This window comes from Talaromyces rugulosus, chromosome IV (genome assembly GCF_013368755.1).
Source record: "Talaromyces rugulosus chromosome IV, complete sequence".
Taxonomy (NCBI): domain Eukaryota; kingdom Fungi; phylum Ascomycota; class Eurotiomycetes; order Eurotiales; family Trichocomaceae; genus Talaromyces; species Talaromyces rugulosus.
The window spans coordinates 853,663-878,076 of NC_049564.1; the positions used below are offsets into that span (position 1 = coordinate 853,663).

The 24,414-nt window shown below is 46.8% G+C and overlaps 9 protein-coding genes across 9 annotated transcripts; 4 read left to right on the forward strand and 5 right to left on the reverse strand.

The window, feature by feature from the left end:
- Positions 1 to 35: 35 nt before the first annotated feature.
- On the forward strand, positions 36 to 1,337 carry TRUGW13939_07066 (uncharacterized protein; the record flags this gene model as incomplete). Its single annotated transcript, XM_035490208.1, has 3 exons — positions 36 to 83; positions 132 to 1,064; positions 1,122 to 1,337. 3 exons carry the CDS (start codon positions 36 to 38, stop codon positions 1,335 to 1,337), a joined length of 1,197 nt encoding a protein of 398 aa, XP_035346101.1.
- Positions 1,338 to 1,773: 436 nt separating this feature from the next.
- Positions 1,774 to 2,673, reverse strand: TRUGW13939_07067 (uncharacterized protein; the record flags this gene model as incomplete). Its single annotated transcript, XM_035490209.1, has 3 exons — positions 1,774 to 2,477; positions 2,532 to 2,550; positions 2,632 to 2,673. The coding sequence occupies 3 exons, from the start codon at positions 2,671 to 2,673 to the stop codon at positions 1,774 to 1,776; spliced, it is 765 nt and encodes a 254-aa protein (XP_035346102.1).
- A 5,805-nt stretch (positions 2,674 to 8,478) lies between these two features.
- Positions 8,479 to 9,314, reverse strand: TRUGW13939_07068 (uncharacterized protein; the record flags this gene model as incomplete). Its single annotated transcript, XM_035490210.1, has 2 exons — positions 8,479 to 8,584; positions 8,632 to 9,314. The coding sequence occupies 2 exons, from the start codon at positions 9,312 to 9,314 to the stop codon at positions 8,479 to 8,481; spliced, it is 789 nt and encodes a 262-aa protein (XP_035346103.1).
- Positions 9,315 to 9,852: 538 nt separating this feature from the next.
- Positions 9,853 to 11,226, forward strand: TRUGW13939_07069 (uncharacterized protein; the record flags this gene model as incomplete). The annotated part of the gene is made up of 1 exon (XM_035490211.1): positions 9,853 to 11,226. One exon carries the CDS (start codon positions 9,853 to 9,855, stop codon positions 11,224 to 11,226), a length of 1,374 nt encoding a protein of 457 aa, XP_035346104.1.
- A 761-nt stretch (positions 11,227 to 11,987) lies between these two features.
- On the forward strand, positions 11,988 to 14,113 carry TRUGW13939_07070 (uncharacterized protein; the record flags this gene model as incomplete). The annotated part of the gene is made up of 7 exons (XM_035490212.1): positions 11,988 to 12,096; positions 12,154 to 12,477; positions 12,540 to 12,669; positions 12,723 to 12,764; positions 12,821 to 13,664; positions 13,747 to 13,851; positions 13,913 to 14,113. The coding sequence occupies 7 exons, from the start codon at positions 11,988 to 11,990 to the stop codon at positions 14,111 to 14,113; spliced, it is 1,755 nt and encodes a 584-aa protein (XP_035346105.1).
- Positions 14,114 to 14,710: 597 nt separating this feature from the next.
- On the reverse strand, positions 14,711 to 16,607 carry TRUGW13939_07071 (uncharacterized protein; the record flags this gene model as incomplete). Its single annotated transcript, XM_035490213.1, has 4 exons — positions 14,711 to 15,113; positions 15,214 to 15,997; positions 16,121 to 16,446; positions 16,510 to 16,607. The coding sequence occupies 4 exons, from the start codon at positions 16,605 to 16,607 to the stop codon at positions 14,711 to 14,713; spliced, it is 1,611 nt and encodes a 536-aa protein (XP_035346106.1).
- Positions 16,608 to 17,262: 655 nt separating this feature from the next.
- On the reverse strand, positions 17,263 to 19,165 carry TRUGW13939_07072 (uncharacterized protein; the record flags this gene model as incomplete). The annotated part of the gene is made up of 6 exons (XM_035490214.1): positions 17,263 to 17,461; positions 17,524 to 18,114; positions 18,194 to 18,271; positions 18,340 to 18,711; positions 18,787 to 19,081; positions 19,141 to 19,165. The coding sequence occupies 6 exons, from the start codon at positions 19,163 to 19,165 to the stop codon at positions 17,263 to 17,265; spliced, it is 1,560 nt and encodes a 519-aa protein (XP_035346107.1).
- Positions 19,166 to 20,734: 1,569 nt separating this feature from the next.
- On the reverse strand, positions 20,735 to 21,645 carry TRUGW13939_07073 (uncharacterized protein; the record flags this gene model as incomplete). Its single annotated transcript, XM_035490215.1, has 3 exons — positions 20,735 to 21,002; positions 21,076 to 21,365; positions 21,430 to 21,645. The coding sequence occupies 3 exons, from the start codon at positions 21,643 to 21,645 to the stop codon at positions 20,735 to 20,737; spliced, it is 774 nt and encodes a 257-aa protein (XP_035346108.1).
- Positions 21,646 to 22,167: 522 nt separating this feature from the next.
- TRUGW13939_07074 (uncharacterized protein) lies at positions 22,168 to 24,180 on the forward strand (the record flags this gene model as incomplete). The annotated part of the gene is made up of 5 exons (XM_035490216.1): positions 22,168 to 22,312; positions 22,381 to 22,651; positions 22,728 to 23,075; positions 23,301 to 23,891; positions 23,988 to 24,180. 5 exons carry the CDS (start codon positions 22,168 to 22,170, stop codon positions 24,178 to 24,180), a joined length of 1,548 nt encoding a protein of 515 aa, XP_035346109.1.
- Positions 24,181 to 24,414: the final 234 nt, after the last annotated feature.

Consider the following 24,414-nt stretch of genomic DNA (forward strand, 5'->3'; position numbering starts at 1 on the left):
AGATGCACATGACCATCCACTATCACAAAGACAACATGAATCCGGTATACATTGCTGGGGCAGCGAGGACTCCCACCGCACGCGTGAGCCTATCAACAGTGAAGTCTTCCGATGATAACTAATGAGTGTAGATCAATACCCAGCTAGACTCCTTTCCAGGCACCACACTGGGAGCCATTGCAATTCGTGAAGCCCTCCGTCGCTCAAAAGTACCACTTGATTTATTCTCAGATGTTTACATGGGCCAAGTGCTTCAAGCTGGCACCGGCCAGGCCCCCGCAAAGCAGGCTGCGATGCAGGCCGGGTTGGGATCAGATATTGAGGCTACCACAATCAACAAGGTGTGTGCTTCTGGGCTCAAGGCCGTTACACTCGCTGCCCAGAATATCCAACTGGGATACGCCGTTGCCCAGGTGGCCGGCGGAATGGAGAGCATGTCAAATGTGCCTGGATACTTAAAGAAGGGAGAAGATTCCGAGTCCAAAGATAATCCGGTGATTGATGGTCTCCTGTTTGATGGGTTGACTAATGCCTCAGATGGCCGGTCTATGGGCGCCTGTGCCGAGAGCATTGCTGAGCAGATGGGTATCTCCCGCGAGGACCAGGATGACTATGCCCTCGGTGCGTATCAGCGGGCAACCCAAGCGCAGCAGAGAAACGTCCACCAAGGAGAGATTACCCCGGTGTCCATTGATACAAACATGGCCGAAGTATTTGACATGGACAGTCTCCCCCATGAGAGCCTCGTTAACCGACTTCGTTCTTTAAACCCCGTGTTCAGCCCTAATGGCACGGTCACCGCTGGAAATGCTTGCCCGCTTAGCGATGGTGCTTCAGCTGTGGTTTTGGTAGACTCCCAGACCGCTGGGCAATTCTGCCGAGAGAATCGAGTGTTGTCAAAAATAGTGGCTTATGCCGATGCCTCCGTTGCTCCGCATGAGTTTGCTCTAGCTCCGACTAAAGCGATCCAACTCGTCCTCGAGCGGGCCGAAATGTGTGCTGAACAGATCTCGTTTTGGGAAATCAACGAAGCTTTTGCCATCGTGGTGATAGCTTCGCAACAGGTGTGTGGATCCATGACAGCATCCAGATCACTTCATGTCACTAAGTTCATTGACTAGTTGCTCGGCTTGGATCCTGATACCGTTAATGTCAACGGGGGGGCTATCGCCTTCGGGCATCCCTTGGGCAGTTCAGGTTGTCGACTTCTGGTCAGTCTCTTGCATCAGCTAGCGGAGGACCAGTATGGCATTGCCGCTATCTGCAATGGGGGTGGAGGTGCCACTGCTGTGCTTATTCAGCGTGTCCGAGGCGAAAGTCTAGATGTCCCATCATGAATGTGTGCTTTTAGGTCTTCAACAGTTATGAATAATTGCGGTTTCGCTGTATTTAATGGTAATTTGCTTAAAGCCTGAGGTGTCACCATATATTTGCGTAATCTGATCACGTTAGGATTTTGGTCTTGTTGGGAAATTCAACATTATTAACTAGCATAATACAAATCAGACTCTGGCTTGTAGTCTACACATACATACAAAATAGAAGTATGCTCTCTTCGGTATATGAAATGATCAAGTCGTTTATAAGGAATTTTCTAAAACTTCTCTATGTGGTTAAATCCCATGAACAGAGCTTTCATAATTATGTAGATAAAGAAATACCCACATTTAAGTGGCAAAAGAAAACCAAGTTTCTGTACTAAATTCAAGTAGAACAGTCATTCACTGCTAATACGCCCTACCTGCTATCAACCACTTTCTAGTTGTTCCCTATCTAGGTAACAACTGCCGTTTCCACCATTTTGCAAAACGCAATATTTACGGCGTCAATAGCGAGGCTATCCTGTGGCATCAAGTGACCGGCTCCTCCCTCCACCACCGTCGCTTGAGCACTATCACACAGGTTCAAAAGTGCTGTACAGCCGTCGATCATAGGATCATCTGATCCAATGACATGGCAGGTAGGAAAGTGAAAGACTGTTCCAACCTCATCGGCGAGGACAAATTTGGATCCGTCGGCGGTATACGGTGCGTATCCACCGTAGAAAAGCGCACATTTAAACGGATTAGGGAGATGGCGATCCAGGCGGGAGAGAATTAGAGCAGCGCCAATCGAAGCTCCTTCACAGTACCCAATTAGGCCATCGAAGGGCCCGTCTTGGTCAATGATGTCGTTCAGATACCCCACAGACCGGCCAATGCTCTCCTTGAACTGACGCTGCTCGTCCAATCCTTTCGGATAGAGCCATTCAAACGCATGACGCCATATCTGTTCAGCACTGCCCTCGCCGGGCGTACCATTTACCATTTCGAGCAAGCCTGGCACCGTGGCTTGCAAAGGATACTCGACATAACGCAGGTGTGGCCCTACGCCTGCATATTGAGCTAGGTCATCGGAAACATTTGGTATTTTATGCAACGGTGGCGCGTATTGGAATTGGGCCTGGTATTTGGCGGGCAATGCGGTGCCAAGGGGGTCTTCAATATACTTAGGAGAGATTCAACACAACATAACATCTACAGGTAACTCACCTAGCTGTTCCTTGAACAACTACCATCAAAAACTCATTGTCTTAGCATTCCTCCTTGTTTATTACTGGAATCAACCAACCGTATGGCGAAGTGTACTTACCTGCTCGCCCATCCCGCCGCCATAGAGACAGAGGAATTTCATACTGAATGAGAATAGAACTCTTCAAGAAGAAATGTGAGATTGCGTCTTTGTCTTTATTCTACAAGTTTAAGAACGGAATTCAACTCATTTTTATAGGTTTATCAGCTCTCGTTTCTTCCTTTCGTGTCTTACCGAAAACACACCTATGACCGGTAAAGTATTTCCTGGCTGCGAAAAGGCAGAAAAGGCTCGAAGAGTTTCAATCGTTTTCAATATCCGCCCATCTGCATGAGATGACCAACCACCCTATTTTATATCCAGCCTATTGGCTACATGTATGGTGTGCAAACAGCGAAACTTAGCGGGGTTTTCCCGATGAGCCAGTGCCTTCTACCCCAATTGCTACCTGAACATGTAATAATCTAGGGCTTTCCTCGTCATATGCGCAGGAAGATTTGTCATGGTGGGTGGCAGGCCCACTTCGCCCTTCTTCCCAGCCGGTAGCGCCCGACTCTGCTCCCCTTACTTACCACCAGCTTGAATCTATATCAGAATATTATATGCTTGCAAATTTTAAGAACAGGCTCAGTAAACAGCTGAGAGCATCTAAGAGGAATTTTTCCAAATTCAGACCTTATACCACTAGGAAAAATCGGGTTTCTGTAGACTGTATTGTTGCTATGACCTTCTAGTCGACTTTGTTGATTGGATTTGTGAGATTATGCCCCACAGAAGTACTAGTAGCATATCTCAACATCACCAGGCATTAAAACGCACGAACCGTCTACTATTGGGCGCTCACATTTTAGATTTAGATAAGATTTAAAAACGACCAACTACCGAAAGGTAGTATATTGAAGACATCCTAGGTGATGAAAAATGAGGCACATGTTCTCTGACGAAAGATCTGCGTGCGGACTCTCTGCAGCGGCGGAGGAAAAGTTTGAGACGAAGGTCTTTGGCAATACGCTAAACCCTGTATAAAAAATTAAAACAGAGGGTCGATTTGCTCATATAAAGGTCTTGCTTACACCTAGGTGTGGCCAGGTACATCAATTTACACTTAGTAAAAAGGTTTTAAGTTGCTTATATGGAGGAGATACTTATCAATTGATATAAACGGTTGCCTTTAGACAGGTTTTACTGTAGTCCAACGTACATTTGTACATGTATGCAGTGTTAGATATGAGGGTGCCTCTGAGTTGAATTCGATTGGTCACCAAGTAAGCAAGGGAGTTCGTCAATAGGAAGAAATACGTGTAGTTTAGAAGGGTCTGACCGTCCGAATTCTTCAACACTGAAGATAGTCTGTTGACCGTTAAATCCCACCAATCCCAGTAATGGCCCAATTATGATGGTGAATGCGTAGTACAAGCCCAATGTGGTTTCTCACCAGCATCGATGCTCTCAGACACTTATGACCATTATGCTTAAGCCAATGTAAATGTCACATCTAATACATATGATTACTACCTTCTTTAATTTGTTATCGCGTGCCATCTTATCAATCCCCGAGAATGCCGTGACCCTCCGGCAGATATCCAGATTACACGGCATTTATTACCCACTAGTAGATCTATGATGGTAACATGAGATCAATATAGGAGTGTAGACTGATCCTTCGCCACCCTCTCCCGGAGAGCCAAGTCAACATGCCCTAGATCCGCCGCCAATAGATATCTCTGAGCAGCCTGTGTTTTTGAGGGTACATAGAGTTCAGTCTGTTCCTTTGTTTACAAATATATGTATATATATATATAGGTGACGCGGGTGAATCTGCTCCGAATTATAAGGAAGGCTTGTGGGCCTGTTCTAGATTGAAGATTATCTCATTCCATGAGGCATTTTTCATCTATACAGTGCCAGCGATAACACGTTTCTAAAAAGCGAGACCAATTCATGTCGATACGAAAGTACCAGACGCTACTACACCTATCGAGATGGTATAATGCCGGGGACAAAGAAGACTACAATATCCCAATTCTATTCAGATCTAACGACTTTTCACTTACCAGGGATCCCAATGACGAACAACAAACGAACAGTTTTATATTGGGTATGTATTAAATCAATTTACTCGATGGAGGCTTGGTTGATATAAATCAATAGTCAGTACATGTTCACATTGATAAGCAATGAGGTGTGTTGAACGCCCATTCTGGTAATTAAGGAACCACCTAGTTGTTTTAATATAGTGTCTTTTCTACTATTCCTATAGGACTCCTAATTTTCTAATATTATAGACTTTACCAACCGATTGAGAACTTCCTGCTTGATAGCCATTTATAAGACTATCTGCAAGTATTTTTTCAGTAGATGTATAGCTTTCTCTAGTATAAATATCACCAAAGATCAAGTGTAGGGAACCAGAATCGTGGTCTAGGATCAGGTCACCATTTATCCATTTGCAGTTTGTTAAATTGAAATTTCCAAAGTGCCTCAAATAATGTAAAAGTATATTGATATAGCAAAACTAGAGTCTTCCTGAGGTGAAGTATAATCCTAAGAACTTTGAGATAGGAACAACAATAGAAGCCAGTCATTTCTGAAATATATCCTAGAGATCTTAATGTATAGTTATAAGATTAATAGATAATAAATTATAATATAATATTATTAGTATATAGATTCTATATTTAAATATTTAAGGTTATATTGGAACTATGCTGAAACTATTCTAGAACTAGTATAGATATAGATTTTCTAGTGCTATATATTTAAAAAAAATTAGATAAAATCCTTAATATTAGCTATGGACTAGGAATTATGATTAAATATACTAGTGAAGGTGTAATAACGGGAGTTGATATCTCTAAGCAAGTCCTATAGAAAGTAAAAGAACTAGCTGCTAAGGCTAATGTGCATATAAAGGTCCCTGGTTCTGTGATCTTTGATCAAGGCGATGTCCTCAAGGGCCTTGAATTGACTACCGCCGAGATAAATTGGAGGGGCGTATGGCGAAGGGTGAATATTTTGAGTCAGCAAGCTCGCTGTTAAATGTCCGCCTGCGCTATCGCCGCCGAGAATAATGCTTTTTGCTTGGGTGCCTTCCTCCTCCTCGAGGAGAAACCGCAGACCGACCACGCCTTGGAGAGGCTGACACGGATAGTACTGCTCGGGGGGGGAGGGGGGGGAGGAAATACTCCAAGAACATGACCTGTTCCACTTTACAGGCTGCCGCGCAGCTGCATCAAAGAACCAAACGTCATGTTGTAACCTAGCGATTCCATATTCCATACCTCGGTCACCGCTTCATTTTTCCACAAGATTAACATTTAACCTTGAAGAACCCGTGTGTGGTTCAATTTGTCAACACCTCAGTACAACTAAGCCGGATCTAGATCCGTAACATCCGAGTATCGACGCGGAGTTTTCCCCAGTACTCCGCGAGAATAGAGTTCCCCGTATAAATAATATGGAGCAGCCCAATGAAATTATTTTCAACTACTCTAGTCAGCTTTTCCACGACTTGGTAAAATGGCTACCAGTGACTTATTGATACTGAACAACAATAATAGAAGTTATAACAGAGAGGCATGAAAAGAAATACTTGTATTCCAATACTCTTTGCCTAGATAGGGAGGGACGTCTTAGAACAACTCCGGCATGCTGATCAATCGTGGAAACACTGTTGTTTGCCCAACTATCCACATCACAGTATCTTGTTGGATAAATGACCCCATGTGCCCCTGGTTATGACCCTAGGTCCAAGCGTTACCATCTCTTTTATCAATGTGAGTAGCTCAACGACTTTCCCACCGTGAAATAAAAGCAGGTAACTGAGTCGCAGTTGCAATAGGTAATCCATGGGGAGCTGAGTAGGGAAATATGTCCCGGGGTCATGTAACCAGCCCTGGTCTACTCACATGGCGCCGTTCGACCTACCAATCGGCTCTGGAGGCTGATCAGGAATATGGCAAGGAGGGCGTCTTCACAGGTTGTTTTTTATAACCACAGGGTATGGTTGAAGGGGTGCTTTACCGTCTTCTACTCCTCAATCTACCGCTTGTCTTCCCATTGGAGCACACGACCATATCCGCGAGATGCTACCGGCTTGGCCATGGCAATTTCCAGCGATGATGGGAAGACGTGAAGCAAACCATCAGAAAATCCAATTTTGGGAGGTGAGCCGGCTGATGTAGAGGTAAAAGGTTTCAGAGACCCGTATATTGCCGTTTGGCCAGCAATGGATGAGCTCCAAGGCCTAATCTCGCTCTACACTATTGTTTCTAGTAGTATTCAGGGCGCAGGGCCAACGGTGTTTTTGTACGCTATATGCCTGGACAACTTGACTCATTAGGAATATCTAGGCCCTTTAATCATTTTGCCGGAAAGGTTCGAGCAGTCGAAGAAGTGGTCAGGGAACTATGGGATCAACTGGGAGTGTACCAACTTCATGACTCTGGAGACAGAATCGACGGCACGACATTGTTTGATTCTAGGAATTGAAAGGGATGTGGAGCGGGATCATATCAAGGACCACCCACAACCTCTAAGCGGGCCAGTGAGAACGATTCGTTGTTCGGAGACCTCACCACGCAGAACAATGGAGTGAAATTCCAATGCAAGCACGGCGGGTACCTCGATCACGGCCAATTCTTTCCTTGATCCTACATCTGGGAGACGCATTATGCACAGCTGGATAACAGAAGAAGATATCACTTGCGACTATGCCCGTCAGAAAGGTTGTAACGGCGCTCCGTGTATTCCACACGAGTTGGTTCTTCTCTGCCTACACAACGTCATAGCGGCGCTCCGCAGCGAGCTTTCAGAGATCACTAGCGTCGAGGTAATGTCTCACCCAGATGGTTCAACATCCCTATACACCCTGGGAATTCATCCGTTCTTTGAGTTCATGCGGCTCCGAGAAGACTGCAACGCAGGTCTTCCCGTCTTCCCCGCTTCGCCCTGCACCAAGTCGAAATTTGCACCATCCAGGCTCCATGACTTTGCACACCAAATCTACTATAACATATTTTCCAGGCCGTAGGCTTGATTCTTATCCTCTAGAAGCCGTTTCTTCAACGTCTGCTGCAGGATTCTCAAAGACGGACTGTTGATTTCTACACTGCAGCCCGCTTTCGCGACCGAGGAAAGACACTCGGGAAGCAGGTCGAGACTAGCATTGGCCAGGCAAGGAGTTTGTGCCGCTTTCAAAACCACCATTGTGGTAATGAATACGCTGTTCCCGAAGTGAATATTTGACGTGAGACGAGCCGCAGTGGAATGGGATGGCTAGTCATAGGCTTACCTGAGAAAAAGCGACCATTTGTGAATTAGACAGTCCTGGAAGGCAAATATGATGCTCGGCATCAGCTGGATGTAGGAATCAAAGAATCGCTGACAGTGATTGAGCAGCTGGATTTCGGCTACACCATCCTGCATTGCCTGGTAAACAGCCGGCCAGTAGATGGACAACTTGCAGCAGTAGTACTGGACACGGAGGAAGTTCGATAGTGATCCAATTTGATTTGCGCAATTTTGACTAGAATCCCTAGGGAACCGAATGCTTTCCGGCAGATAATCATACCATTCGTCTAATTGGCGTTCCAATTCTATGGCAACTCCTGGCGCATAGGCTGACTGACCTGTTGAAGTTAGCGCCACCGCGGAGTTACACCGGTTCAGCATTCGCCGCATCGCTATCTCAGCTAGAAAGAATGACTGTGCCTGGTCTGGCCTGGTGCTGCCAGCTGAACAGGCGCTCGCGGGGAAATGGCTAGCTGGGCTGGTGGAGAGTTCTTCGGAAGGGAATTGCCATATATGAAGACAGTTCGGAAGCGGAACATAGTAATCAAGTTTCCATATGTTGCTTTTGGCAACATCGAGCTGGACGCTCAGTTCACTGTGAGACCATCTTTAGCATCAGGAGTGCCTATTTGTGCAAGCGACTTGCCTCTCCAGTAACAGAATCGCCCAGTACGCTCGGTGGGTCAATTCAAGTACATCTGGATCTGTACCTTGTAAACCACTTCATGACAATCAGCATAGTAACTATGAATTCGTGTAGTCACCTACCTTTTAAAGAGGTTCTGGATCTTAAACGACGCCACTAGGCAGTAATCATGAGCCTGGCAGGGTTTGAGAAGGCAAGCGTAATGGATGCTCAAGAAGACCAGGCATTGAACAGAAACTAGAGAGCATTCCGCAACAACCAGCGGCAGTGATGAGAGAGCAGCTGTAAAGAATGGGTTCTCGCGGTCTGATGTGGGATCATGTGCCACACAGCCGATAGCAGCCACCAGAAGAACTAAACATGACTGGCACGATGGCGTGAGAGGCTCAGACAGGACCCGGAAGTATTCCTCCGAGAAGTCTGATGCTAGGATTGGATAATAGATATGGATGCGCTCCGAAAAAGCGGCCAGTACCGTCACAGCCTGCTGGTGGGGAACGAAGAAGAGTCGTGCGTCGGTGCCGCTCGTTGAGCCCGTAAGGAAGTTGATTCTCTCGAGCCGGATGAGGTTTTGGGAGAAATCAGGCTCGAGTTCCAACACTACCATGATGGAGCTGGTTGCGAGCAGCCGAAATGGAGAATCTTCATGAGAGCTGAGCGCGGCCACATCTTCGTGGGGTTCTTGCACCGGTCCCGGATGCTTTTCGAGCAGACTGGTGATGTAGTCCAGGCGCTGGTTCACGACTTCTAGTTCCGATTCGATCCTGGAGGCGACGCGTAGCAGTTGTCTCAATAAGAGAATCATGTATTAAGAGGGTGGTGCGTACTTGTTCGGCGGGTTTGGGGGAAGCTCCTGATAGAAGCAGTCCAGTCCGCGCGCTCGGCAGGGATTGCACGAGGGTTTCAGACCGTCGCATTTGGTCCTTTTCGACCGGCAAGTGTCGCAGGCGAGAACCAATCTCTTCCGGGTCTTGACCATGCTGACTGGTGATAATCCTTTTCCTTGATTCGTAGAGATGCGGAGTCGCTGCAGGAGACCGCGTGAGGCTGTAGCGTTTATGTCATCCCGCAGCATCTGTGGGGGAAATCACGGGCGGAGTGCTCAGACGATTCCACGGACACTACGCAACAAATGTGATGATTCCTTGCAGAAAAACCGAGAATCATGGCATCCTTTGCTGAGGGGGAAGTCTTGCCAAACCTATCAGCGCATCTTTTAGGGAATCAATGCTTGCGGTTGGACAGGTGTAAGAAATGACCAGCAATGGGCGCCTTTTCTTCTCTTTACCACCGAAATAATCGAAACAAGCGAAACCCCTTCTTCATCTTGTCTCAACATCACTATGAATCCCCTCCTTGGAAACCACCTCCTGGCGGACATTACCAGGCACAGGGTTTCCCGCAGTGCCCGGGTCTCCAGCTGGGATCAGAAGGGGCTGAACGAAGATGCCTTCGTGGTCTTGCCTGGTGAAACTATGCTGCTCGCTGATCTCGAGGGCCCTGGTGCCATCACGCATCTGTGGTTTGTCCAGACGTGCAGAAAGATTCTGGGACCTGGGTTAATCCCATACTCGAAGTCCGGGGTGGCCATGATGGAGATTCACAACGCCCTCGGGCTCAATTACGAAGTAAATGACCCTGACTACTATCGCAAAGTACTCATCAAAATGTACTGGGACGATTCCGAAACGCCCAATGTGCTCGCACCTGTCGGCGATTTCTTCTGTCTGGGCCACTCTATGGCTGCGAATTTCCAGTCGCTGCCATTCACTGTATCCGTAAAGCCCTCGGAGGAGAAGAAATTTGGCGGGGCGGCCGCCTTCAACTGCTACCTGACGATGCCGTTCAACAAGCGTGCTCGCATCGAGATCGAGAACCAGAACGACGAGGCCTACATTCAGTATTTCTATATCGATTACGAGCTGTATCCCGAGCCCCTTCCCGGGAACACGCTGTACTTTCACGCCCATTGGCGCCGGGAAAACCCAACCAACGGCTGGGCCCCGTCTGGTATTCAGACAAACGGTCTGGAGACGCAGGTCAAGAACCTGGACGGCAAAGATAACTATGTTATTCTGGAAACTGAGGGCGCTGGTCACTACGTTGGCTGCAACCACTCGGTCCTCCACTTTCAGGGGACCTGGTGGGGCGAAGGGGACGATATGATCTTCATTGATGATGACACATGGCCGCCCAGCATGCATGGCACGGGAGGGGAAGACTACTTCTCCCAGGGCTGGGGTATGCAGAAGAACGCCTATCCATTTTGCGGCACCATCATCCACGAGGAAGACGTGCCTAATTACCAGGTGAGCTATCGCTGGCATCTGGCCGACCCCGTCCGATTTAGCAAAAAGATCAAAGTTACTCTGGAATCTGGTCATGCCAACCACCTTCGTGACGACTGGTCAACCACTGCCTACTGGTACCAAACATTGCCGGGTCCCAAGCTTGAAATCCTACCCGTAGCGAGTCGTCTCCCTCGGAAGCCCGAGATCCTCCCACCCGTCCTGGATTTATCTGATCAGGAGATATCCACGCTGAGTTTGGAAAAGAGAGAAAAGTTGACACAGCATCAAGAGAGGTATGATTTGTTCGTTAAGGATCGGAACGAATGGTTGGAGCGACGGGCAAAGGACTCGAGAGAACGGGCGATGAACAATGTGCAAATCTGCAAGGATATTCGTCTACGGTTCTTAAAAAGCCTTGAGGGGTAGATCAAAGCAGTCAGCTACAGACCTGGTGAGGTAAACTGAGAGATCATTCAGCCTGTGGTTGTAGTACATTATCACAGGAGTGCTATTTTTCAGATCTCCTCGGGGGAATCATCAAAGTTCCTAGCAGTAAACTTTGCTAACAAAGAAATATATTTTCGAGGAACATCACATGCAGTTTTGGGGAACTCCGGTAGAAATTTCTGATCATTTCCCGTTCCCCTAGGACCTTTTTATTTATTTTTATTTATTTTTTACATGTATTTTATGTTGGATCAGGTTTTCTATACTACGGCATCAGACTAACTTCCATTTAGAATTTCTGCTCATTTACCAATACGAATTTTAGAAGGCGGCCTTTGTGAATCCTTTCTGTCTCCACGGGATTGAGTTTTCCCCCCTCAAACCCTGTCCAGAAGCCGAACAACGAGTGGAATGTTGTGTTTTTTGTATATTCCAGTCCACTAGTTAGCGACTACTTTGCCTCCATGATCTCCGTCCAGATGTTTAGCCAAAAGCAGGTATCCGAGACATCCTAGTCTTCGTCGCGGAGTGCTGGACTCCGCGAGAAAACTTCGCCCCGCAGCCTCAGCAAGATCGCGCCACTCCCCCCGACTTCCCCAATACTGTCGAACACATAGGCAGACAACGACATGGTAGCTCTGATCAATCGTCACGCCGACTTGGTAAACACTCTTCATAGGGAAGGAGATGGAGAGCGCCACTGAGATTGAGATCGATAGGCAAGCTTCAATCTTCGCCAAATGTCCTTGAGGATAGAATCACTGACTTGCAGAAGGATCGATTACTCAGTGGTTGACCCGTCCCGCAGATGGCAAATGCTTATTTCACAAAGGCGGTTCTGCTTATGGTGTAAGTTCTCCTGTAACCCCTTGTGGAGGTCCTGGTTGACAGGAAACACCCCTCCAGGTCTCTGGATATCTAGCGGGGTTGTCATGCAAGGATTCGATTTGGTGGCTGGAGGTCAGCTGGCTGCTTTGCCAGAATTCCAAAGGCGATTTGGATATCCGCAGCCAGACGATTCTTATCTGATTCCTGCTCACTACCTTTCCGCCTGGAGCTCGATCGCTCCTGCATGCGAAATAGTTTCCACTTTTATCTTCGTTCCGTTGCTCGAGAGGTTCGGACGGAAAACAGGAATCCTGGCTGCCTCCCTCATTTCCACCGCGGGTGTCATTCTCCAGCAGCTGGCAACTGATTGGCGAGTGCACCTGGCCGGTCGAGGTGTCAATGGTTCGTATGGACCCTGGGAGCGCCGATGAAGTTAGAATATACGACTTCTGTTGCTGATGCAGACCCAGGTATTGCGATTGGTATTATGTTCACCATCTCTCCACTATGGATTGGTGAAACTTGTCGGCCGGAACTTCGGGGTTTCTTCCTCTGTTTTTTCAATACTAGCATTGTCTTCGGACAGTTTGCAATGTCGGTTTGGTATTTCTCGGTCATATAAAAATACATTGCTAATCTGTTCCTAGAGCCGTGGTGACTAGAGGTAGTAGCCATTTAGCTGGCAAATGGTGAGTTCGAGTATTTGTTCCCATCATAGTTGAAACATTTTGAGTGACCGTGGCAGGCAATGGTGGTTACCGATAGTGGCAATGTATATCTTTCCAGGTAAGGAACATATTTCTCTCCTATTTTGTTTAACCATATCACTCTCTTACTTAATTTTTCCTTTTGCCCGCTCTTCAGCTATTCTCATATCTGGTTGGTTCTTCTTCCCCGAGTCTCCATACTGGCTGGTGCGACAGGGAAAGAACAGAGAGGCCCGGATATCTCTCCGGAGGGTCTACGGCTTCAAAAACGAGGCATTCTATACAGCAGAAGTTCTCCGAATGGAGGCAGAAAACAAACGAGAGATTTCGACCCACGGTAGCCTCTCTGAGGGCTCCTACAGGTTTCTTGGCATCGATGTGTCGACTGAAGCCGAATGCTTTAATCGCACTAACCTTAAGAGAACTCTAACTGCAGTTTTCGTCGCCAGCGGACAGCAGATGATTGGAGCCACCTTCGTTATTGGCTACGCAACATATTTCTTGGAATTGATCGGAGTAAAAGATTACTTCGATGCGTCCATTGTCCTTTATGTCGTGATGCTGCTGTCCAGCATGCTGACCTTTCCACTCTCTGAAATCCTTGGCCGGCGAACGATGATAGTGAATCCTCAGTTTTTTCTGTGCTTCGTACTTTTCCTAATCGGTATTTTGGGATGCATCCCAGACCCAGAGAAAGCAAGCTGGGGTATTGTTGTCCTCATATATATCTGGGCCATCGTATATCAGCTTTCCATTGGAGCCGTAGGCTTCGTGTTGGCTTCGGAAATTGCTACAGCTCACCTGCGAAGTACTACTCAAGGTCTCGTTACCATCACCAACGCGTTGTGGGGGCTCATTATGCAGTTCACGGTCCCATACATGGTATGAACACACGCGCCCTCTCAATCCATGTCAATGTCTCAAAAGTCTGCGACACTAACGATGCATTTGTCCGCTAAAACAGATCAATACTGATGCGGGCCACCTGGGCGGCAAAGTTGGATTTATCTTCCTCGGAACAGGTTCGATCGCAGCCATTGGAGGATGGTACCTCTATCCAGAGACTAAGGTACAGCGAGATCACTTTGGAAGGGAAACCGTTCGATTATGAACTGACAAAAATGGCCCAGGGTATTTCTTTTGAAAAGATAGATGAGCTTTACGCAAGCATGACCGCTCCTCGACACTTCAGCCGAGCCGTGACCGTGCAGGGTGAAATAACGCCCCAGACAGGCAAGATAGAAGGCTCTGATCATGTAGACGGGACCAACCCTTCTTCGCGATGGAGGGAGACTTTGAAGTCAGTAGCACGTCAGGTATTCATGATCTGAAATCCCACCGTATTGAAGTATGGTTTCTTGCTTTCTGCTCTCTCGTTTGAAATGTGGTGATCTTGCATTCCCGGCGTGGATGCACGGGACTCGATTGCATTACACTCACTATCTACTGCTACGCTGTCATTTAAACAATAGGTCTATTCGTGATATAAAAGATTAGCAATATAAAAATATTTCTCATGCAGATTAAGGAGGACCGAGTATAATATGCTAGGATTTTACTCTACTATACGTCGTTTGACCAGCATGGTCCCTTCTAGCGCTATTGTATGCAAAATGTTCTTTGTTGGAGTTTTAGAATTGGGGTCACAATGTTTAATCAGAAGAGAGCGAACTATAGTCGTAAAATACGTGCCTCTGACTCTTGATGTCTTCTCACTCGGGTACAAGTACAAAGGCAAAGTCACAATTTTAATCGCACTATGTCATTGTATACTGTCTCACACCTATACCTCAAATATACAATGAGAAGCGAAGACTAATCCTTTGCCAAGTATTCCCCCATCATCGTCACATGGACCACCATCGATAATGACCCTTCCCAGCTGTATACGATCGAGCACTTATCTTTCTTCCCTTCTCGCGATGCGATCATGCGGAAGTTTCGTGACCTTTGTCAAACTCGCGTTGCTCTTCTGTTGCTTCCTTGTCCTCAAATGCCTCGGCCTTGCCTCTCATTTCCGTGAAGGTGATGCTCGGCTTCCAACCCAAGCTCTTTCTTGCATCCTTAACTTCGCCGTAAAGCTCATCCACCTCTTCCAGCGTCAGACCCTTTGTCTCATAGATCATAAAGTAAACAAACGCTATGCACAGGAAACAGCAACCAAACCAAACAAAGAAAATCTTGGATTGCAGGTTCGCATTCCCGGGCCCGTAGTTGACCAGGTAAGGTGTTGCAAAGCCTAATGCCCAGTTGAAAAGCCAGTTGGTCGCAGTAGTTATAGAGAGCGATTTGGCTCTAGTCTTGAGAGGGAATATCTCTCCAGTTACGACCCTATTTAATTGGTTTTTCCTTTCAGAAAAGCTGCTTCAAAAGCGGGTGGGGAAAAAATGAAGGAAAAAGTAAGATGAGAAGAGAGAAAGATGAAACTTACCAGGCTATCGGACCCCATGAAGCTGCGAAAAAGAAAATGTATATGCAGATAAAGGCAATTGCGGCTTTCTGAGCGGCAGCATTGTTGACAATAATATTGCCGACACTGTCCTGGCTTGTGGTCGTAGTACCGAGAACTGCCACAAGTAGCTGTGAGATTGTCATGCCAAAAGCTCCCAGGAGCAGAACTGGTCGCCGACCCCATTTGTCAATTGCATAGAGACCAGGAAGAGTAGAAACGGAATTGACACAGTTAATGATGAGGTTAATCGCAAACTCATTTTTGACACCAGAGTTCTTAAAAAATTGTGTGCCGTAGTAGATGATGAAATTAATGCCTGATAATTGCTGCAAGGCCTGCAGGAGACAGCCAGTAAGAAGACGCTTTGCCAAATTTCCCCGGACACATTCACGATATCCAGAGTTCCCCAGGCTGATTTCATACTGGTGGTTGGCTTGAATCTCCCCTAGCTCATCACGCAGAGCAGGATCATCCTCAGGAAGGCGACGGAGCCTGGCTAGGCTCTTTACAGCGCCGTTATAGTTGTCTTTTTTAATGAGATACCGAGGCGTTTCTGGGAGGAGAAGGACACCAATCACCAGGATAATCGCCCAGGCGAACTGGACTGCAATTGGTATGCGATAGGACCCGGAGTCATTCCGATTATGGGTTGCATTGTTCACGACCGACGCAAGGAGAAGACCGATAGTGATTGCGAATTGATAAGAGCCAACGATAAACCCTCGGATCCATTTTGGAGCAGTCTCTGACTGATAAAGTGGAACTAAATAAATGCAAACGATATAATTAGCCAATTCTTTTCTTACTTTCTTCCCAACACATATTCAACGAACAAGAACTTTGCTTGTCTGAGAAAAACGACACAAGAGACAAGTATTATACTAACCCAATGCAGAAATAAGCCCAACGCCAAGTCCTGCAAAAAAACGTCCGGCAAGAAAGAGCGGAATGGACGTTGCAGCGGTCTGCAAGATGACACCAAATACAAAGACACCGTTCGAAACAATCAATCCCCAGCGACGCCCAATACTGTCGCCCATCGGGGCAGCACCGAGAGCTCCGAAGAAGGTTCCCGCCGAGAGAATTGACACAATCGCTGACGTCTGACTGGATGTGATAGTCAACTTGCCGGTGCTATCTCTATAGCCGGTTGAGAAGGTTTGAGACCAATAGGGCATGGCGATAATGCCGCTGATAGTGCCGGTGTCATAGCTAAAGCAATCAGCATGAGATCGAAGGCATCCTGTCCTGGATGTCGATAAAGACCAGACTCACCCGTATAGAATTCCCCCAAACGCTACGAACCCACTAATCAGAATTGCAGGCCACGTCTTACCAGCGCTTTCTTTAGGCTTTTCCAATCGAAACCCCATTTTTTAGAAAATTGAAACAAAGGTAGTTCTCGGTCTTCTTGAATGTCCCAAAGACCCTAATGAGGGGGGCGGGGGCTTGGTATTTATGAGATAAACGGATAACAAAGACGTATGAGAACCTCCTGTGTTCCAACATTGTTTGTTATTATTGGGCATGATCAAGAAGTCACTCGCATTGGTAACAGCTAACTAGGGCATAGTGCTCTAGTATCTAGGTGGCACTTAGCAGACCAATCAGACTAATCAATGGTGAACTCGCGGAGGGTGGAGATCTCTCCGCGAAATTGACAGAAGGCATTCGCAAATGGTTCCGAGGACATTCACCCAATGGTTCTGGTGGTTTGTTTGCTTAGTACGCTTCTTCCCTGTCTGTCTGTCTGTATGTTGGCATTAAATCCCTCAGTATAGCCTGTGCTACTCGGTACATTCAAGGGGATAGATCATAGGATCCGCCTAACCCCCGGTAAAAAGATAATTAGCGCTGACCAGCGGTCCTGACCGGTCACCAATTCGGACAAGATTGGGGGCCATTGCTATGAGGAGTGAGGTAACTAACACCAAACCTTGAGCAATTATTTCTAGTAACGTTAAATAATAATAATAATACAGTAAACTTTCTACGAACAATAATAATGTAAAGTGACTTCGTACAGCGCTAACTTGAAGGCGATGCTTGATGGAAAATTCTCTCCTTCAGAATGGCCTCCATTTTGGCCAGCGAGGGACTGACTTCTGCCACGCTTTCGAAAAGATGAACTGCCTTTCCCAAACTCTGCAGGACTCCCGGCGAGACTGCACTGAGCAGGCACGGGGCCGTTGATGCTGTCAAGGCTGCCATCGAAATTGTAAACACGCTATATCAGACGTTCGGTTAGCTAATAAGAAATCGCTTCTACATATTGATGGAACAAATTACCTTGCATATAATGTCCAGATATTAGGTTTGCAGGTGCTCACAGAAATAGCCGCACATGCAATAAACTCAATGTAACTATCAAAAAAGCCACGACAGTGAAGAAGGAGGTCATCATCGGCCTCGCCAGTAACCGATGCCTGGTAGACCGCTGGCCAATATATTGAAGCCCTGAATGCATAACATTGCGTATGCAGGAATTCCGCTTGCGCTAAACCCCTAGAAGGGACGCTGTCGTCGTTATCACCCCTAAGAGCCAATTCATCTGGAAGAAGATCGTACCACTCCTGCAATTGCTGCTCCAGTTCTGCTGCAATTACAGGCGCATATGAGAATTCGACTTGGGACAACCTTCGAACAGACGATGTGCAACGTTGAAGCATCTTCCGCATCGCAATTTCTGCCACAAAATACGACAAGTCGTGGTGACGCAGAGCTTGCTCGTGCATTATCCCTTCGGCTTCATCTCCGCTAGCCTCGACTGGGAGGAGAGATGGGTACCATATCCAGGTCTCGTAGCTGACTGGAACTGTAGTAACTGAATCCATGCTCCAAATACTACTGTCGACCAGATCCAGCTGGACAGTGATCTCACTTTGAAAACGGTCAGCCAAATTGTAGCTTTCTGACGCCATATTGTTTGATAGCAAATTGTTCGAATAGGGTCAAGAACCTTTCAATCAAAACGGCAGTCCAGTAGCAGTTTCCAATAATTGATGGCCGAGATAAATCATTCTCATCATCAGGGTGACTAGGAATAGGCCATCAATATTAGACAAGAGGGCCTTTTTTTTTTGGCGTTCAAGTCTGGGCGCTCACTTTATCAACCTATCTTGAATTTTATGTGAGGCTATAGCCACGAAATCGTGTGCTCGGCATGGCTGGGCGTAGCACAGATAGAACATGCTAAATAAAAGCAAACACTGTGTGCTTCTAGTGCTGCTATCTGCCAGAACGCAGGGGAGCATGTCTTCCGCTGCTTGAATGTATATGTTTTCTGGGCGATTCTTCTGTGCATGCACAATTGACTCATATCTGGCCAGAGAACCTATCGCTAAAACGAGGAGGGCTAGGCAAGAGTATACGGAGGGTTGAAAGGGTGCTGATATCACCTGCAGAAATTCATCCATATAATCCACGTGGAGAATGGGATACCAAATATGGACATGTTCAGCAAACGCGTTCAAAAACCTAGATTCCAACGGTGCTTGATGTTAGTCAAGAGGCCAAACTACTAAAGAGATAAGTGATCCCCTTGCCACTTACTCTAATGCCTGAGCAAAATCGACCATCACAACTGGGACACTGGACGGACGAGAGCAAAATGATTGACCTCTGCTTTCCATCTGCTCCAGTAGGACCGAAAATGATCGATCCAGCTTGAGAAGCGCCATGAATGACTGGTTCTTGATGGTCATAATCGGGAAGCCGGCTAATGGATCCTGGTCACCAAAGGGATCCCACGGCAATTGCTCCTTGACCGAGTACGCACGCTCGGAAGCTTTGGTGTCTATGACCCTGGTAATGTGGTCCAGCTGTTTCCAAATCCTCGATAACTCTACTGCGAAACTGAAATTCAGGTTAGACGCTGGGCGAGATGCGGCGCAGTGCTTCACTCACGGAGAGGGAGGGTCTGGGTTTCCATCGTAGAAACAGTCTTTGCTCCGACGCATACAGAACGAGCATTTGGGCCGCCGACCATCACATTTTGTCCGCCTTTCTCGACACGTATTGCAGGCCAGAGGACTCCGGTGTCGTCGGCCGTTCCGCGACAAGTGACTCTTAAGACTCATGGGCTTTTTGCTTTCATCTACGGGATTCTTTTCCTTTACGGAAGTCGATTAGAGTAACCTGTAATAATATAGTAATCTTTAATAGAATCATTTCAGGTGCCAAAAAGACCAATATAGGGAAAGGAATGTTACGGCCGAGCCTCCAAAAACCGGCATCCCGTGCTAGGTACTAGTGTTCACTATCGCCCGGCACGAACGCTGGCTGTCCAATTGCATAGAAGGAATGGGTCGTCTCCTTTGCCAGAATGTTTCTAAAATACGTCTAGTGCATTCTACTGCGGCTGGGAAACAACCCGGAAGGGAATCTCGTGACACTATAACTACATGAAACTCATCTAGGCAGTCTTGTGACCAATGAGGATGCTGAAAATTCGGATTTCGCGGAGTGTGTGATGTTGATGGTGTGCTTTGCCAGTCAAATCTTTGCATGGCTTAGATTCTACACGATCAGCTATACGCAAATGCTCCGTTATTTTCCCGTTCCTGCTAATTTCATGAAGGTACGAATTCATGGGCGCATGCATCTCCTCTATACCGGAGCATGGTGGTCCGATAGAAAGCCTCGCTTTCTTACCTTGGATCCCTACCGTATTTCAACAAGCTCAAAGGAGATTTTAGGGCATCCGCTCGTCACCGGACAACGCCAAACGCACGTTTCGATAGGTTAGATAGCCCCACGTCTTCACTAGTAAATATTATTACATTTAATTAGTGCCTCTCCACAGGGGGCCATAGCAAAACTGTGCATGCTTGGCAAGGATGTATTTTCTTTAGGTCTCCAGGGAAATATTCATTTTTCCAGGCTGTACAAAATTTGCCAACGTGGGAATTGCTAGTGTGCCTCAAGAATGGTTAGCACACATGAGACAGCTTTGCTTGATGGAAATAACTGAATTGACTGTGTGTAAAGGTAATTACAGAGTTTGTGTTAATAAAAACCGTTTTCTTTGTTTGCTTACACGTAGGTTGGTCTGAGGCAGATGTGTCGACGTATACTGACATTTTCTCAACAGCAGTTTTCCACCATTATATACTACAGCATGTCTCTTTTCCCCTCCTTGTCTCTTGTATGTCCCAGATAATGATATTCGGCTCATGCACAATGTGCGACGCTCACTGGACTTTTCAATGGCGAGATCTCATGGTGGTGGACGCTTTGGGGCGCATGCTCATCGGGGAACATCGATTGATTTCTGCAGTCTGATGCACGTCCGATCGGTTCAGTGGGCTCGTTCATCCAACACACGGGGTAAAAAAGAACAACTAGAGAATAGTTGGAAACAGAACTAACCTAAAGGGTGCATTCCGCGTTGTAGCAACCACCGGGCATTGAGTTTATCGAGCGCAGTCTTGAAATCATCTAGAATAACAGTGTCGCAGAGACATTTGAAAACGAAACACAGCTAGTGATTCGCTCCCATTCAGTATGTTGTTTTGGTCCAGGTGACATCTCCGAAAAGAAAGAAAACTCCCACCTTCCAGAAAGGATTGATCCCCATAGTCGCAGTGACCCGCAACGTTCCAGTCACGCTCAAGATATCAAGAATGAGAAATGTAATGGAGAGACCCATTGAAGCCAGCATGAGGCCAAATCGCGGAGATTCACGCACGAGCTCAATGATACCAAAATTATAATGCGTCTTGATCACCCAAAAGATATTACATGTTGTGAAGATCCACCAGGGGTCACTGGATACGCCAATATGTTAGCGAACAAGCCTGGACACAGAATGCATTGACACGATAAACATTGTGATCATACCGAAATAGCGCTTCCAGTGGTCGCATCTTCTCGTAGAAAGCAGCATCGATATTGTTGAAGTAGGCAAAGTTGGCGAAAATCTCTACTGCCCAGTACGGTTGAACGAGGACAATGGTCCCAATATAGGCGAGTGACAACCATCGTGCCATGAAGGCCTTGTTTTTCATCCAGGCGATCACATTATGCAAAGACCAGGAGATGATCAACCCAATCGCCGTTGATGCCAAATACCACCCGTACGCTGGTTCTGGGGCGAAGATGAAGGTTCCATGAGGCATGGCTAAGATCAACTGAAGTGACGCAATTAGGTACTGGGACAGGTGGTTGTGTTTCAGGTACAAATAGCTACTTTACCTCTAACAAGATCATCTTGTGCAGAAATACGCCTGATCGCATGTTTACATAGGTGATCGCGGCCATGATGACTAGGGAACCCGTCATTAGACCCTGCGACCAGGCCTCCAGGATGAGAGCGGCAGGGTCATCGACTGGTCGAGAAACGTCTCTCTTGACGAGGAAGGGCGCATGATCCAAAACATTTGGTTTTGAATAGATACTAGAATTGTTCATAATGGTAGATGGTAAGTACCATAAAATCCAGATCTTGAATGTAGGTTTTCACCCCGTGGGGTTGAGCTTTCTGCCCTTGCATCTCATTTATTATTTCATCTTGCTATGCCCTCAAGGGATGGGCCCATGCTTTCCTCCTCGATCTCCCCGCACTGGAAATCCTGGAGAATGGATTCTCAGCAACGGTTGGGTGAATAATCAATAAATACGGCAAACGAGCTGTTATTGGTAGGGATAGGCATTGTCAGTCAGCCTCGCGGAGAGGAGGGCTATTCCGCGATGACTTGGCCAATCAGACTCAAAGTTGCCCGCAAATTGCGAGGATACGTTATGAACCAGACCTCGCTTAAGTATAGTACGATACGCTTCATGGATCACACAGGTCCGTTAAGAAAGAAAAAGCAGCTTCAAACAGGTCAGAGCAGTTATATCAGCCGATCACTCCTAGAGGACAGGGCAAACTGGAATAGGATATACTACTTAGATCAAGATTCGATTAATTTGTAGGGCGCATGGCCATGAATGCCCATCGGTCCACCTTCTTCGCCTGTGAGCAATGCCGGGAGCGCAAAAGAAGATGTAACAGAGCCAGGCCCAAATGCTCGTCGTGCATCGTTCTGGATGTGGAGTGTTTCTATACACCGGCTTCAGCTTCTCAGCCGTCACAGTCAGTCGTTTCATAGTGCTCTTCATTTTCACTATTTTGTCTAGATTAATAATATTATAGCAGACAAGTGCAAGAATTCTCCAACATTCGAGAGAGGTTGGATTATATTGCACCATTGGTTAAAGACCTCGGGGCTCCGCCTACATTCTGGAAACACGCCCCGTATCTCCAACCACAGGCTCCCCCCATCACCATCAAATCCCAATTCCTAATGCAGATGGTTGGATTGCGATTAGATTTTCCGGCCTTTGTCTATCGTCTAGAAGAAGCCACACCGTATATTCCCGCGGCCTCCGTGGAGGGTAAGCTGCTCAGACTATCAGAGGAAAAAGTTACCGCGTATGTATGTTTCTTATCAATCAGCAATTAAAGTTCAAAAAAAAAAGGGAAACCTCTAATTGCGTCTCACTAATAGGGTTATACGCATATTCACAGAGGAGGTTCACGTGTGGTACCCCATCCTCCATCCGGACATCACCAATCACTTCTTTGAGACGAACAGCTCAGGTTTCCCACCTTCAACCAAGTCCTGCTCATGTCTCCTCGTTGCATCAATCGCGTTTATACTGAGGAAGGCACAATCAGAGTCTATCTATTCTGAAGCTGCCTTGTCAATGGTTCCGATAGTGCTCCAAGAGGACAGTGTGGTCAGTATTCAGTGTTTAATTCTCTTGAGTATACACTTTGCCTGTCGAGTGCAGCCACGGCAATCCTACGATTATATCCGAATAGCCTCCTTCCGTATACACTCTCTCCTTAGAAGGTACGTTTCTCATCTCAGCCACTATGAAGGAAGACGCGGGCTTTGTGTGGCAAAATATACACACCATATGCCGCTAACTTGCAGCTAGAGAAGAAGCCTTTTCGGAGAGGTCGACAGAATGGCAACTGCTAAAGCGCATATATTGGGTAATATACATGATAGAAAGGTCTACCTGCGATTGATTTCCCTTCACAACCTGAAACATGCGCCTAACGATAAAGACAGTGAGATTTCCATGCATTTAAACTTATCTACAGCGTACAATCGGCGACGACCTGGTGGCTCTTATGCCCCAATTCCCTTTACCACCAATGACAAGTCTTGGGACATCCTCGCTGAATCAAGTCCGTCTAGCTCATGCTTGACTCCGTCACCAGATACTCCTAGTCAATCGCAGCATTATCCCCTCGACTTTACCAAAGAACTCCACTTACAACAATTGTTAGACAAGTGCATGGACTCAGCGACAGGAGATTCATACCCTATCCACCCAACTAGTATATCCTCTGCGGAGGAAAGGCTCAGTTTGCAACAGTTATTGGATTCTCTGCCACCCATACCGCCGTTCAGGGTGACTTCAATGCCCCAGGATATATCCACTCGCCACCAGCACGGTACTCTGCTTCGGGCGAAATATCACGCATATGAGATCTCCAGCTACTGGCCGGCAATATACCGTGCCACTCTACTTAAATCTGCTGACTCAGAGCTACTACCTTACGGTCCACTCTTCGTTGAATCGATAGTAAGCTTCTTGGGTACAGCCAATGTCGCCGGTCGGTCATGTATCCCGAAGTCCTGGTCACTTTGTGCAAGGTATGTGTGTGAAATCACAGCAATTCTGCTTCTCTCCCTTTTTATTTTTTTTTTTTTTTTTGCAGTTGTCGGTTCTAAACTGTTACATCTGAATAGCCTTTTTATCGTGTCCATGGTAGCTGTTTGGACAGTAGACAATCTGCGCCTCCAAAGCCCGTTTCTACCTAGGCTCCGGGGATATCTCAAAGATACCTTGGATACTCTTAAGCAATTTAGCGAGCTTAGCCCGTCAGTGAAATACATGGCAGAAGTGCTAGAGAACAGGTTGCAGGAGATTGACGTTCTGTAAAATATCATGGTTGGAGTAGGCCATTGTAAGGGGTTACACATATGAGGAAAAGATGAGGTGAAATTATTGTCGTAGGGTATAGGAACTTTTAGCCGAATCTAAGAAGGATACTGCCTAGTGTTTCCGAGGCCATCTGGCCCTATTAAATCGAAAGTAAGCAAGACCGGTTTTCTTTACAAAGACATCATTTCTATGAGAAGGCCCAACAACTGAGACCTACTGCTACAGGCTCAA